The sequence below is a fragment of the Rhinolophus ferrumequinum genome, chromosome 23 (assembly GCF_004115265.2).
Source record: "Rhinolophus ferrumequinum isolate MPI-CBG mRhiFer1 chromosome 23, mRhiFer1_v1.p, whole genome shotgun sequence".
Lineage (NCBI taxonomy): Eukaryota > Metazoa > Chordata > Mammalia > Chiroptera > Rhinolophidae > Rhinolophus > Rhinolophus ferrumequinum.
Genome location: NC_046306.1, coordinates 22,433,510 through 22,446,027, shown reverse-complemented (window position 1 = coordinate 22,446,027; position 12,518 = coordinate 22,433,510). Strand labels below are relative to the sequence as shown.

The window sequence follows — 12,518 nt, the reverse complement described above, 5'->3', positions numbered from 1 at the left end:
TGTCAAATTTAGGACTGGAACTACTTTGTCTCTGGGGCAGAAATGTGCTGTATACCTCGCCCCCAAACACACACACACACACACACACTCTTTCTCTCTCTCTCTTTCTGTATCTCTCTCTCTCTCTCTCTCTGTCTCTCTGTCTCTCTTTCTCTCTCTCGCTAGTTTTTAAAACTGCAAATAGGATTTATTCTTTTACTACTTAAAGTTCTTCCATTTAGTACTTAAAGTTAGTATCTCCAGCTGCACCAAGGACATGCCCAGATTCCTCAATGTGGCTTTTGTGGGATGTGTCCCTTACCTCTTTTCCAGCCTCCTTTCTACACAGACCTATTCATGCTTGCTAGTCAAAGGATGGTCCACGTCATCATCACCCAGGAACTGGTTAGAAACGCAGACTCTCAGGTCCATCCCCAGACCTGCTAAATCAGAATCTGCATTTTAACAAGGTCTCTAAGTGGTCTGTATGCACAAAGTTTGAGAAGCACCAGCGCACACTTCATCTGCCAGAAACTCCTTATGGTTGCCCCAGGCCTTTGTGCCTGTGTTTTGCTTTTCCTGGAACACTTCCCCTTCCCTCGTCTTTCCCTTCAGGCCATGGAGTAGGTTTGAGTCCTCAGATCTGCACCCCTCCCCATGGAGAGTTGGTGTATTGCTGCTCCTGTGTGTTCCCCAAAACACTGTCCTTAGCCTCATAATCTTTCATAGCATCTGGAACCTAGTTTTGTGATTGGCTGATGACCTGTCTCCGTCCCCCAGCTGGCTGAAAGCTCCTTGTGGGCATGGGTTCTGTGATGCTGGCACAGTGCCTGACACACAGTAGGTGCTCAGTAAATAGTGAACTAATTTCTGCACTGGTTAGAGCATGGGCTTTGGGATCAGACTGCCTGGGTTCAAATCCTGACTCAGCTAGTGTTAGGTCACCTCTCGGAGCCTCAGTTTCCTGATCTGTGAAATGAGAATAAGAGTCTATCTCACAGGATTGTTGTGAAAATGAATTGGGTTATTCCATGAAAAGAACCTAGAACTGTACCTGGCACATAATCAGCATTCAGTAAATGTTAGCTGTAGGTGTTAGCAATACGCTCTTCATCTGTTAATATAACCCACCTGCCTAAAAAGAGCATAAGTACCTGTTTCTCTTCATTCTGACCTTGGGTAAGTTATTTAATCTCTGGATCTCGGGTTAAGTGGCAGTCATCTGTGAAATGATGACAAAAACCCCAGGTAGTTGTAGTTGTGAGGATGGTGCAAATCGGTGTTTGTAAAGTGTTTAGCACAAAGCAGGGACTGGGTGAGTGGAAGGGAGGGGCCGGTCTGCCACAGTGCCTGGTACTTACTGGGTAGGTGCTCGGTAACTGTGGATTCCTGTTGCTTTCTCATGTTGTTTTCCACCAGGGTGAGTATTATCCTCATTGTTGTGTCTTTTTTGTTTTGTTTGTGTGTGTGTGTGTGTGTGTGTGTGTGTGTGTGTGTATGTGTACTTGTTTCATTGGTTTGAGACTTTGGAACAAAAGTGTATTGACGTCTTTGAGGATTTGCTTTTCATTCCTTTGCAACCTGAGCTCTCAGGGAGCCCTTGAGTTCCCCAGGCCTGTCTTTCTGCTAAGATTGGAGGATTCTGTTTCAAAAGAAGGTAGAACTGGAGTGACTTCTTAGATTTAATTGGCTTGATAACCCAGGAGATTGTAATCCTCTGCCCTGGCTTCAAATCACATATCAGATAAGGTAAAAAGCTCTGGTATTAATGGCTTCCTATGAGGGGAAATTCAGAACACACACACATATATATATTTTTCTTTTTTTTATTGGGGAATATTGGGGAACAATGTGTTTCTCCAGGGCCCATCAGCTCCAAGTCGTTGTCCTTCAATCTAGTTGTGGAGGGCGCAGCTCAGCTCCAAGTCCAGTTGCTATTTTCAATGTTTAGTTGTAGGAGGCACAGCCCATCATCCCATGCGGGAATTGAACCGGCAACCCTGCTGTTGACAGCTCGCACTCTAACCAACTGAGCCATCCAGCTGCCCCTCTGGAAGCTCAGCGGCAGCTCGTGGTCTTCAATCTAGTTGTGGAGGGCGCAGCTCACTGGCCCATGTGGGAATCGAACCAGCAACCCTGTTGTTCAGAGCTCACGCTCTAACCAACTGAGCCACCCGGCCGCCCTCAGAACACATATATTTTTGATTAGCAAGAAATAGTAATATTAACTGTGGGCTTTTTATATGGCCTTTATTGTGTTGAGGTAAGTTCCTTTTACACCTATTTTGTTGAGAATTTTAATTATGAATGGATGTTGAACTATGTCCAATGCTTTTTCTATGTCTATTGAAATGATCATGTGGATTTTTTTCTCTCATTTTGTTAAGTGGTGTATCACATTGATTGATTTGCATATGTTGAACCATCCTTGCATCCCAGGGATAAAGCCCATTTGATGTTGGTGTATGATCCTTTTAATGTGCTGTTAAACTTGGTTTGCCAGTATTTTATTAAGGATTTTTGCATCTGTGTTCATCAAGTATATTGGCCTATTATTTTCTTTTCTTGTGGTATCTTTGTTTGGTTTTGGTATCAGGGTGATTGATGCTGGCCTCATAAAATGAGTTTGGAAGTATAACCTCTTCTATTTTTTTGGAAGAGGTTAAAGATTGATATTAATTGTTCTTTGAATGTTTGGTAGAATGTACTTGTGAAGCCATCTGATCCTGGACTTTTTCTTGTTGGAAGTTTTTGATACTGACTCAATCTCCTTATTTTTTTATCGGTCTGTTTAGGCTTTCTGTTCCTTCTTGATTCAGCTTTGGTAGGTTGTATGTTTCTCAGAATTTATCCATTTCTTCTAGGTTACCCAGTTTGTTGTCATATTTATTATAGTCCCTTATGATCCTTCTTATTTTCGAGGCATGTGTTGTAATGTCTCCCCTTTCGTTTCTGATTTCAGTCTTCTCTTTTTTCCCTTAAATAGTGTTGCTTAGTGTTTGTCGAGGTTATCCTTTCAAAAAACCAACTTAATTCTATTGAGTTTTATATCTTTTAAATTCTCTCTTTTTATTTATTTCTGCTCTAATCTTTATTATGTCCTTTCTCTGCTAATTTTGGGCTTAGTTTGTTCATTTCCTAGTTTCTCGAAGCGTAAGGTTAGGTTTTTAGATTTTTTTTTTAAAAGATTTTATTGGGGAAGGGGAACAGGACTTTATTGGGGAACAGTGTGTACTTCCAGTACTTTTTTTCCAAGTCAAGTTGTTGTCCTTTCAATCTTAGTTGTGGAGGGTGCCGTTCAGCTTCAAGTTGTTGTCCTTTCAGTCTTAGTTGTGGAGGGCGCAGCTCAGCTCCAGGTCCAGTTGCCGTTGCCAGTTGCAGGGGGTGCAGCCCACCATCCCTTGCGGGACTCCAGGAATTGAACTGGCGACCTTGTGGTTGAGAGCCCACTGGCCCATGTGGGAATCGAACCGGCAACCTTTGGAGTTAGGAGCACGGAGCTCCAACTGCCTGAGCCACCGGGCTGGCCCTAGATTTTTTCTTTTTAATTTTTTTTTTTTAATGTAGGCTTTATCACTATTAACATCCCTCTTAGTACTGCTATTATTGCATTCCATAGATTTTGGTATGTTGTATTTTCATTTTCTTTTGTCTGATGTACTTCTTAAATTCCTACTTGCTTTATCTTTGACCCAATGGTTGTTTAAGAGTGTGTTGTTTAGTTTTTACATATTTGTGGATTTTCCTGTTTTATTGCTGGGTTCTAGTTTCATTTCATTGTGGTTAGGAAAGATACATGGAATGATTTCAATCTTCTTAAATTTAAGACTTGTTTTGTGACCTAACATATGATTTATCCTGGAGTATGTGCCATGTACACTTGAGAAGAATGTGTGTTCTTCTGCTGTTGGATGGGAGGTTCTATATATGTCTGGTAGGTCCATTTGGTTTGTAGTGTTATTCCAGTCAGCCATGTATTGATTTTCTGTGTGGATGTTCTATCCGTTATTGTTAAGTGGTATATTGAAGTTCCTTACTATTATTGTATTGTTTTCAATTTCTCCTTTCAGATATGTCAATATTTGTTTTATATACTTAGGAGCTCTGATGTTGGGTGCATATGTATCTTTAATGGTTATATCTTCCTATTGAATTGACCGTTTTGTCATTATATATAATGACCTTTGTCTCTAGACACAATTTTTGACTGAAAGTCTGATATATTTTGTCTGATATAAGTGAGCCATTTCTGATTTCTTTTTGTTACCATTTACGTGGAATATCTTTTTCTATACTTTCACTTTCAACGTACGTGTGTCTTTAAAATGAATCTCTTGTAGACAACATGTGCTCTGGGTCTTTTTTTTTTTTTTTTTTTAATCCCATTCAACTACTGTGCCTTTTGATGAGAAATTTAATGCGTTTACTCCCTAGGTTATTCTAATATGCATCAACATTGAGAACCACTATTCTATACATGCAGATAGGGTATAGTATAGGCATAAGAGATATTCTTGGGATTCTTAAACTAGGTACTTGGACAGGTGGCAAGGTGGGAGATGTCAAGAACTCTTTCAATTTGAGGATTTAAAAAAAATTATATTCTCAAGGGGATACAGCAAAGATTAAGAACCATAGTATTCAACCTTTATGTGAGTGGATGGTTTTATATTCTTATAGATCAGAGGTTGGTTGGTGCTTATTAATTTGATAAGGATTTATTGAGTACCCCATCAACAAAGCTAGACAAACGATTAGTGCAGCTGAGGAAGAGATGGCAGATACGTAACTGACCATAATTCAATGTGAAAAGTACACTTTTGGGATGGTCTTTTGATACAGAGTGCCAGATTGTCCCCCACAAGTGTTCCCATTTATAACTCCTCCAGCCATATGAGAATATCACAGCAGTGACATTTTAATATCTAAAACTGATAGTGTCATTTTGGGGCAGTCATTAATTCTAAGCTGAACTTCTAAATTGCTTTTGGTTGCCAGTTTATATCATTCAAAGATTCTAGCATATGGAAATACCATTTGCCATTTTTCATCTGTTGATCCTTCCTCAAAGATAAATTGATTTGAGGTTCGTTGATAGGATCTTTTGAGGCTTGTCTATTTTCTGCATCTTTTTTCAAAAATTCAGAGTTGGGTTGTTTTTATTTTTAAACAACTTTTGGATGACAGTGTATGTCATTAGCTCAAGATTTGTCTTCCTTTCATCTTAGTTAACTGGAATTCAAGTACAAAAAGGAATTAGAGGAAGAGAGGGGACAGAGTTTACTTTTCTCACATAAAACACTCACATTCTGAGGACTGACCAATGAGGCTTAGCAGTGGGTTCCAAAGAGGGAGGGAGGGCCCAGATCTTCCGATGACCAGTCAAGTGGAGGAAATCCTCTGATCCAGAGGAAACCAGATGTGACCAGCCCACAGGCAGAAGGCTTTCTATCACAGAAAGAAGAAAAATCTGTTTGTTGTCGTATTCATGGCAAGCCCATAGAACTAAATGAACCCTTCCATTTGTGCATGCACAGAATGTCTCTAGAGGGATTTCGAGGAGCTGTTGATAGCAATTGTCTGTGGGGACCTAACGTGGGAGGAAGATTTCTTTTTCATGGTATACCCATTTGTACTGTTTGAATTATTTACTGTATCTGTTTTACTTTTTCAAAACTTTCTAAAGCTAGTTTTTTTTTTTTAAAGCCTACTCACCCATCGTTATGGCAAATGTTAACATCAGAGGAAACTGGGTGAAGAGTATATGGGAACTCTCATAGTATCTTTGCAACTCTTCTGTAAATCTAAACTTATTTTACAATTTTAAAAAAAAGGAAAAGGACAGAAAAGGGAAAAATAGTGTCTTCCTGTACAGAATCCTGCCCCATTAGGCAATTTTCTATCTTCTAGTCATGTCATTTCCTTTAAAGATTTTCCTCTTCTCATCCCTAATTCTGCTGACCTTCTCATTACCAAATACACTGCAGCTCTCTTAGCCATTTTTTACTGTTTTTATTGGGATCAAACTATTATTACATAATGAACATCAGCTGGCAGATGCTTATAAATGTTCACAACAAATCAGGGGAAAAACATTCGGTGAATATATTGCTTTTAAGTCTTTGACCAAGCTATGCATCTAAAGTGTACAGAGCTCAGAACTTTAAACTTTTAAAGCTATTTTTTTCTCATCTTGTGCTCTTGGTGAAAATGCAGATGAGTCTACATGTTTGGCAAGCACCCTGAGTGATGCTGATTGCCTAAAAACTGAGTTTCAGAAAGAATCATCTGAGTGTGTGTGGTGGGGGGAGGGGTGGTAACTTGAAGGGTGGGGGCGCTGCAGAGGGAGGCTGCGGCCAACGTCTGGGTGAAAGGAAATGAGGGTCAGAAATGCTGCAGCACTAAAGGGGGTGGAGAGAGAAGGCAGAAGCAAGATTGAGTTGGTGATCCAGGTGTGTGGATGACAGAAGTTCCTTGTTCAGACTGGGCAGAATCAGGAAGCTCCTCTAGTTCCTGGAGGGGTGAAGCATAGTATTAATGAAGGGAAGGCATGCTTTGATGGGTAAATTTCTTGAAGCCAGTAATTGGTCTTTCTTACCTTTGATTCCCACGTGACTATCTGCATGCAGATTATTTACTGAGTGCCCGCTCCGTGCCAGGCGCTGGGGACACAGTCCTTGCTCCCCCAGAGATTACATTCAAGTGGAGGGGGACAGATTAGATACAATCAAACAAATACATATTGTACATGTCACGTAGAGAAGTCCATGAAGAGTAATGAAGTAAAGGGATGGAGGAGTGGGTAATGGGAGCTCTGAGGATGATGTTTTAGGTAGAATGGGCAATAATGGCTCCTTTGAGCAAGTGACATTTTAGAGAGATTCGCGTGAAATACGCAGTGAGATGAACCATGCAAGTATCTGTGGGAAGGGTGCTCTGGCAGAGGGAACGTGGAAGGTGAAGGCCCTGAAGGGTGGAGAGGGGCTTGCTGTCGAGAGACGACAAGTAGGAGCTGAGTGAGGTGATGAGGTCAGGACAGTTTTGAAGAATGCTTGTGAGAAATGAGGTTGGTGATAGGAGCTTCCAGACAAAGCGAGCCTGTTGCTATATAGAGAAATGGGAATTAATGGAACACGGTGGAGCTTTATTTCCTGCTAGCTCTCCAGGAGAGGGATGCAATGTGAAACGCTTAGAAGAACATTGATCCAGAAGTGGGGAAATGCGGCTCCTGCGTTAGTCTTCCCTTTTGCCCCATGTCAATTACTTATCTTATTGCTCATTTCTGGAAGTGCAGAATTGATTTTGTAGCACTCGTGGGGGCATTTGGGAGGTAGCACTTGGAAGGGCTTAGGCTCATCAGAGTAGGGACGAGACTGGGTCAGTTAAAGCAGACATGAAGGTGCTGGGACTTGGTCTGCCCTAGAGGGACGGTCACTTCTCTCCCTCATTCCAACCTCAGCCTTTCTTCTTCCAAGCAGGATTGGTTGCTGTGGTTACTGCTCCTCCTTTCCCTCACGTACGAAACAAGAGCCTTCTATGTCCCTGGGGTGGCGCCAATCAACTTCCACCAGAACGACCCTGTAGAAATCAAGGTCAGTGCATTCCTGGACTTTTGGAGCCTCTGCTGGGCATTCTGGCCGGAGGACCCTCGCCAGCGGGTCACGTCCCTCCTGTGGTTGCAGAGAACAAAGACCTGAGCCAGTTACCCTGGGAAAAAGAGGGTTCACTGCGTGCTCACTGGCTGACAGTAGAGTGCCTTCAGGAGCCTGCAGTTCCAGGAACTCTGCCTCTTCATCTCTGTCTCTCTCTGTGCCTCTGTCTCTCTGCATCTCTGCCTGTGTGAGTGTGTTCTCTCTCTCTGTCCTGTTTCTCTTTCTCTCCGGCTCTTTGTGCATTTCTGTGTCTCTGTATTTCTCTCTCACTTTCACTCTTACACGTTTTCCTCTCTCTCTCTCCCTGTCTCGTCTCCATTTCTTTTGTGTCTCTGTCTCTCTCAGCCTGCTTCCTCTGTGACTGTCTGCCTCCCTCTTTCATCTGCTCCATTCTCCTATCTTACCAGCTTTTCCTGCATAACCTATATTGTCTGTGCATACACGGTCTATTATGGCCCCTGTTTTTTCAATTTTAGCTTCAGCCGCCAGCTGGATTCTCCAGTTCAGTATCTTCGAACTGCGAACTACATATCTGAGTGGTGATATATGAGATGATTTTAAGTGGTTGACAAATATATTTTATTTTAATAGCTATTTTCTTTTAATGTATGTTAGAAAATATAGCTAGTACTTCAACTCATGATTTCATGGCTGTCATTGTTGGTTTACTATTTTTAATACTGATATAATGTTTGCTTCTTAAATGTATTTACTAAAAAATGAGTCAGATCCAAATAAATAGTAGAATAAGTGGTAAGTAGATGGGCAAGTTGGTACATGAACGATTAAGGTTTGGGAAGCATTGCCCTAAATCATAAGCCAGAGAGAAGCCATTCCAACTGGTCCACTTCACCTTTTCAGGTGGGATGCCCACCTGGGGGTCAGTCAGCTGTGGCAGGGGTTGAGGGTGGAAGAGATTCACTTAAAATATGGTTGACCAGGGGCAATGGGCAGGCTGGCACCTTGATTATGTCTCTAAAACAGTGAACTCTTGGTGGCATTCTCAGAGCACCAAGCAGGGCTGGGGTCGGTGATGTATCTTTTTGGATCTGGTTTCCCAGGAAACAAACTCTGAAGTGAAGATTTGGTGTAGGAGATTTATTGGGCAGGCCCTCAAGGGCAGCACTTGGTGGAGGGAGTGAGAGAAGCGGGACAGGGCAGAGGGAGACGTTGAGCTGTGGTACAACTGAGGCCTTGGGGAAGTTCTGGAACTCGAATGGCTGGCCCTTCCGAGTTGTTCCAAATGGAGGCAAGGGCACTGGCTCTCTGTCCCACCACGGACCAGTTACTGGATACAGACTGCCACCAGAGAAGGGGTGTAACCTTGTACAAGGGCTCCCATCTAAAAAGACTCCCCTCTGCCATCACCCAAATACGACCATTTTTAACACTTTGGTCTGTTTTTCTTAGTCTTTTTTTTCTGGACAGTGTTCACAGCGTAGGATATTTGCCATTCTTACAACTCCAGAAATCCCTCACTTCTTGACTGCCACATCAGCCCCCCGTAGAGTCATGTATAGTTCGAATTTTTAAGTCTGTCCTCATATCTTTAGTGATTCTGTAAAAAGGGCTAGCAAAACTTATAAAGCGATGAAAATAAATTCTGCTCCTAAAATAAATGTACATTTCTTGCTTCATTACCATGTTGATGTGAACCACGTCTTTACAGGTCTGTGCAAAAACAAAGCAGTGAGATTGCATGAACATAAAGTTTGTATTCTGTCCTGAGCATCCAGTCTTCACAAGGAGAAGCAGAAGACAAGCAAATCGCAAAGGGCTATCCACATGACATCCTCTCATGTACAAGTCCCTTTGTTTGCCACCAAATTTTAAGTGTTAGCAAAATTTCAAATTGTTACACATCATACTCATTTGGGGCATCAATTACAAGCAACTTCTGATTATCCAGGGGCGTTAACCCGTTTAGAGATTAAACATTTAAAAAATACACTAGTGAAAAAATGAAATTGCCATGAGCCAAGTTCCAAAAGGGCAGAGATCTTACCTGTCCTTTTCACTGCTGTATCACCATCTCCTAGAACATTGCCTGGCAGGGTGGATACGTATGTCTGATGAATGACTATTAGAAGGTGTCTGCATTTCGAACGACACAGTATGGAGTACTGTGGGATACATTCTTATCTGTGGGGATACATTCCAAGACCCCCAGAGGATGCCTAAAACCATGGATAGTACCAGCCCCTATATATATATATATATATATATGTATGTGTATATATATATATATATATATACACACATACATATATATATACATATATACACACACTACGTTTTTTTTCTATATACACATACATATACTTTACGGCTCCTCTTTGGCATGTCCAAATTGCCAGCAGCACTATACTCTTGCGCTTTGGGCATTATTAAGTAAAATAAAGGTGACTTGAACATAACACTGATAGGCCTACAGTTGGTCTGATAACTAACGGGCAGGTAGGGTATACAGTGTGGATACGCTAAACAAAGGGGTAATTCACGTCAGGATGAGTGAGACGGTGTTGAGATTTCACACTGTTCAGAATGGCCTGCAGTTTAAAACCTGTGAATTGTTTATTTCTGGAATTTTCTGTTTAATATTTTCGGACCACAGTTGACCGTGGGTAATTGAAACACGGAAAGCGAAACTTCAGTAAGGGAGGCATACTGTAAGTGCAGCATTACATGTGTTGCCTTATTGTGAGTGTCTTCCTTGGAAGTCAGACTTGTAACTTTCAGGCATAATAATTACAATAACATTTATCGAGGGTTATTTACATGCCAGGCTTTATGCATGGCTTAGCTCAGGATCCCCTCCCGCCCCCCCCACCCCCGCCCCAGGAATGTTCTGGGGCAGATACTGTATGTTTTACAGATTTACTGTACATTTTACAGATAAGGAAACTGAGGCTCAGGGAGGTGAAACCACTTGACCAAGATCACCTGGTTAGCCTGAGAGTGAGTTCAGAGCCCCGTCTCTTCAGCACGACAGTACCCTTCCTCCCAGTGCCTCTACAGAGAGTCCCGTCCAGAGCAAAGCTTGTGGCATAGAGAGGACGGGTGGCGCTGGCTTCCAGTCCTGCCAAGCTGGGCATAGGAGAACAGACACCTTAGGTGGAAAGAGAGAAGAGTGGGAGGGCATATAAAGGCAGGACTTGGTCTCTTTGTAATATGGATTCTTTTTGGATTGTCCAGAAAGAGAATACTAAGAAGCACAAAATAACAGGCAGGCTGTTATAACAGACAATCACTTTTTGGCTGTTTTGCCTCAAGCAATTCATGAAATGCTGATAGAGGTCCTCAGCCTGACATCTAAAAAGCTCTGAAACCCAAACTTTTCCTAAGCTTGTAGGCAAGGCCTGACTGGAACTGACAGGGGACTGTTCATTGACTTTATTTATCCCATTTAGTACAAATATTTGTGTATTTCCTTGTATGAATAGTCATTGGATATGGAGTACTACTCCAGATCCAGCCTGGAGGGTGTTATAAAACCAATATGGGGGGTATTATAAAATCAATGTATATTACATCACACCACCCTTTTAAAATCTGAAAAAATTTTAATTCCAAAATGAGTTTTAAGTAAGGCTTGTAGACCTGGATTCTAAACATTATTTACATTTAGATGGTGTATAAGTAGTGGCTGATAGTTCCTAAATAGCAAAGATAATTTTAGTTACATTTAAGTTTAACTTTATTTTTTGCAACATGTTGATTGGTTCTGATTTATCTGTGGTTTTGGGGTTATCTATGATTTTCACTGTTTCCAGAGCTACATTCTGTGTGCTTGTATCATTTCCTAAACATTTTCCTTCATTCTTAAACCTCATTTTTAATGGTTGCGTAATATTCAGTTTAATAAATATATCATGATTGATTGACCAGTTTCCCATTGTAAGGGCTTTTAGTTGTTTTTGTTTGTTTGTTTTTTCATTTTTCCTCTCTTCTGTCATTCATCAAACATTTAATGAGCACCTACCAGCTCATTATATGTGCCTAGCTCAATAGGACTGGGGTTACAGAGGTGATCAATACACACATGGTTCTTGCCCTCATGAAGCTTAAATCGTAAATTTTATTTGAGGAAGGTAAATTAAAAAAACAGCTAAATAAAATAATTAACATTTATTAGACATGCTATGAAGGTAACTACAAGTGTTACGTTGAAAAAGAGAATGATGGGAGAATCCTTCTATGTAAGATGATTAGGGAAGGACTCACGGGTTAGGGGACTTCAGCTGAGACCTACATGTGAAAAGGAGCCAGATATGCATGGAGTCCGGCAGAGAGGAGCAGCAGGTCAAAGCCTGAGGCAGGAGAGGGCTCGGAGACCTGGAGGCAGAACACCACTGTGGTTATAAGTAAGGAGTAAACCTCTTTGTTCCTAAAGGCTTTTCCTCATTTAGAGTTATTTCCTCAGGAAAGATGCCCGGAAGCAAAATTATAGGGTCAAAGGATATCAGCATGTTGAAGACTCTCATCACCTATTAAATTTGTAGTGATTTTAAACTAAATCTGTAATGTAGTCTAAAACTGATGAAAAGTGAAGTAATTCCGAAATGTGGCCAGTGGAGAACATGGTATCCTACCGTTGTATCTGCTGCAGTTCTTTTGCCTCTTAGATCATAGTACCAAGTATACCTAAGATATGTGGGTACCAGGGAAAATTACTGAGACAGTCAGTCATCTTAGTGTCTGGACTGAGGAATAACGAACGGCCTCTCTTCTCCCACTAGGCTGTGAAGCTCACCAGCTCGCGAACCCAGCTACCTTATGAGTACTACTCACTGCCCTTCTGCCAGCCCAGCAAAATAACCTACAAGGCAGAGAATCTGGGTAAGTTCTTCTCTCTCACTGCTGTCAACCTGTCCCAAGGGGAATCCA

The 12,518-nt window shown here is 41.5% G+C and overlaps 1 protein-coding gene across 4 annotated transcripts in view; it reads left to right on the top strand.

Annotated features, from left to right (window-relative positions):
- Positions 1–12,518, top strand: part of TM9SF4 (transmembrane 9 superfamily member 4) — a 48,551-nt gene that overhangs the window by 12,826 nt on the left and 23,207 nt on the right. For all 4 annotated transcript variants that reach the window (XM_033094854.1, XM_033094856.1, XM_033094857.1 and 1 more), the window contains exons 2-3: positions 7,458–7,571; positions 12,371–12,470. In XM_033094854.1, the coding sequence (XP_032950745.1) occupies positions 7,458–7,571; positions 12,371–12,470 (214 nt within the window). The remainder of the gene's footprint in view (positions 1–7,457; positions 7,572–12,370; positions 12,471–12,518) is intronic.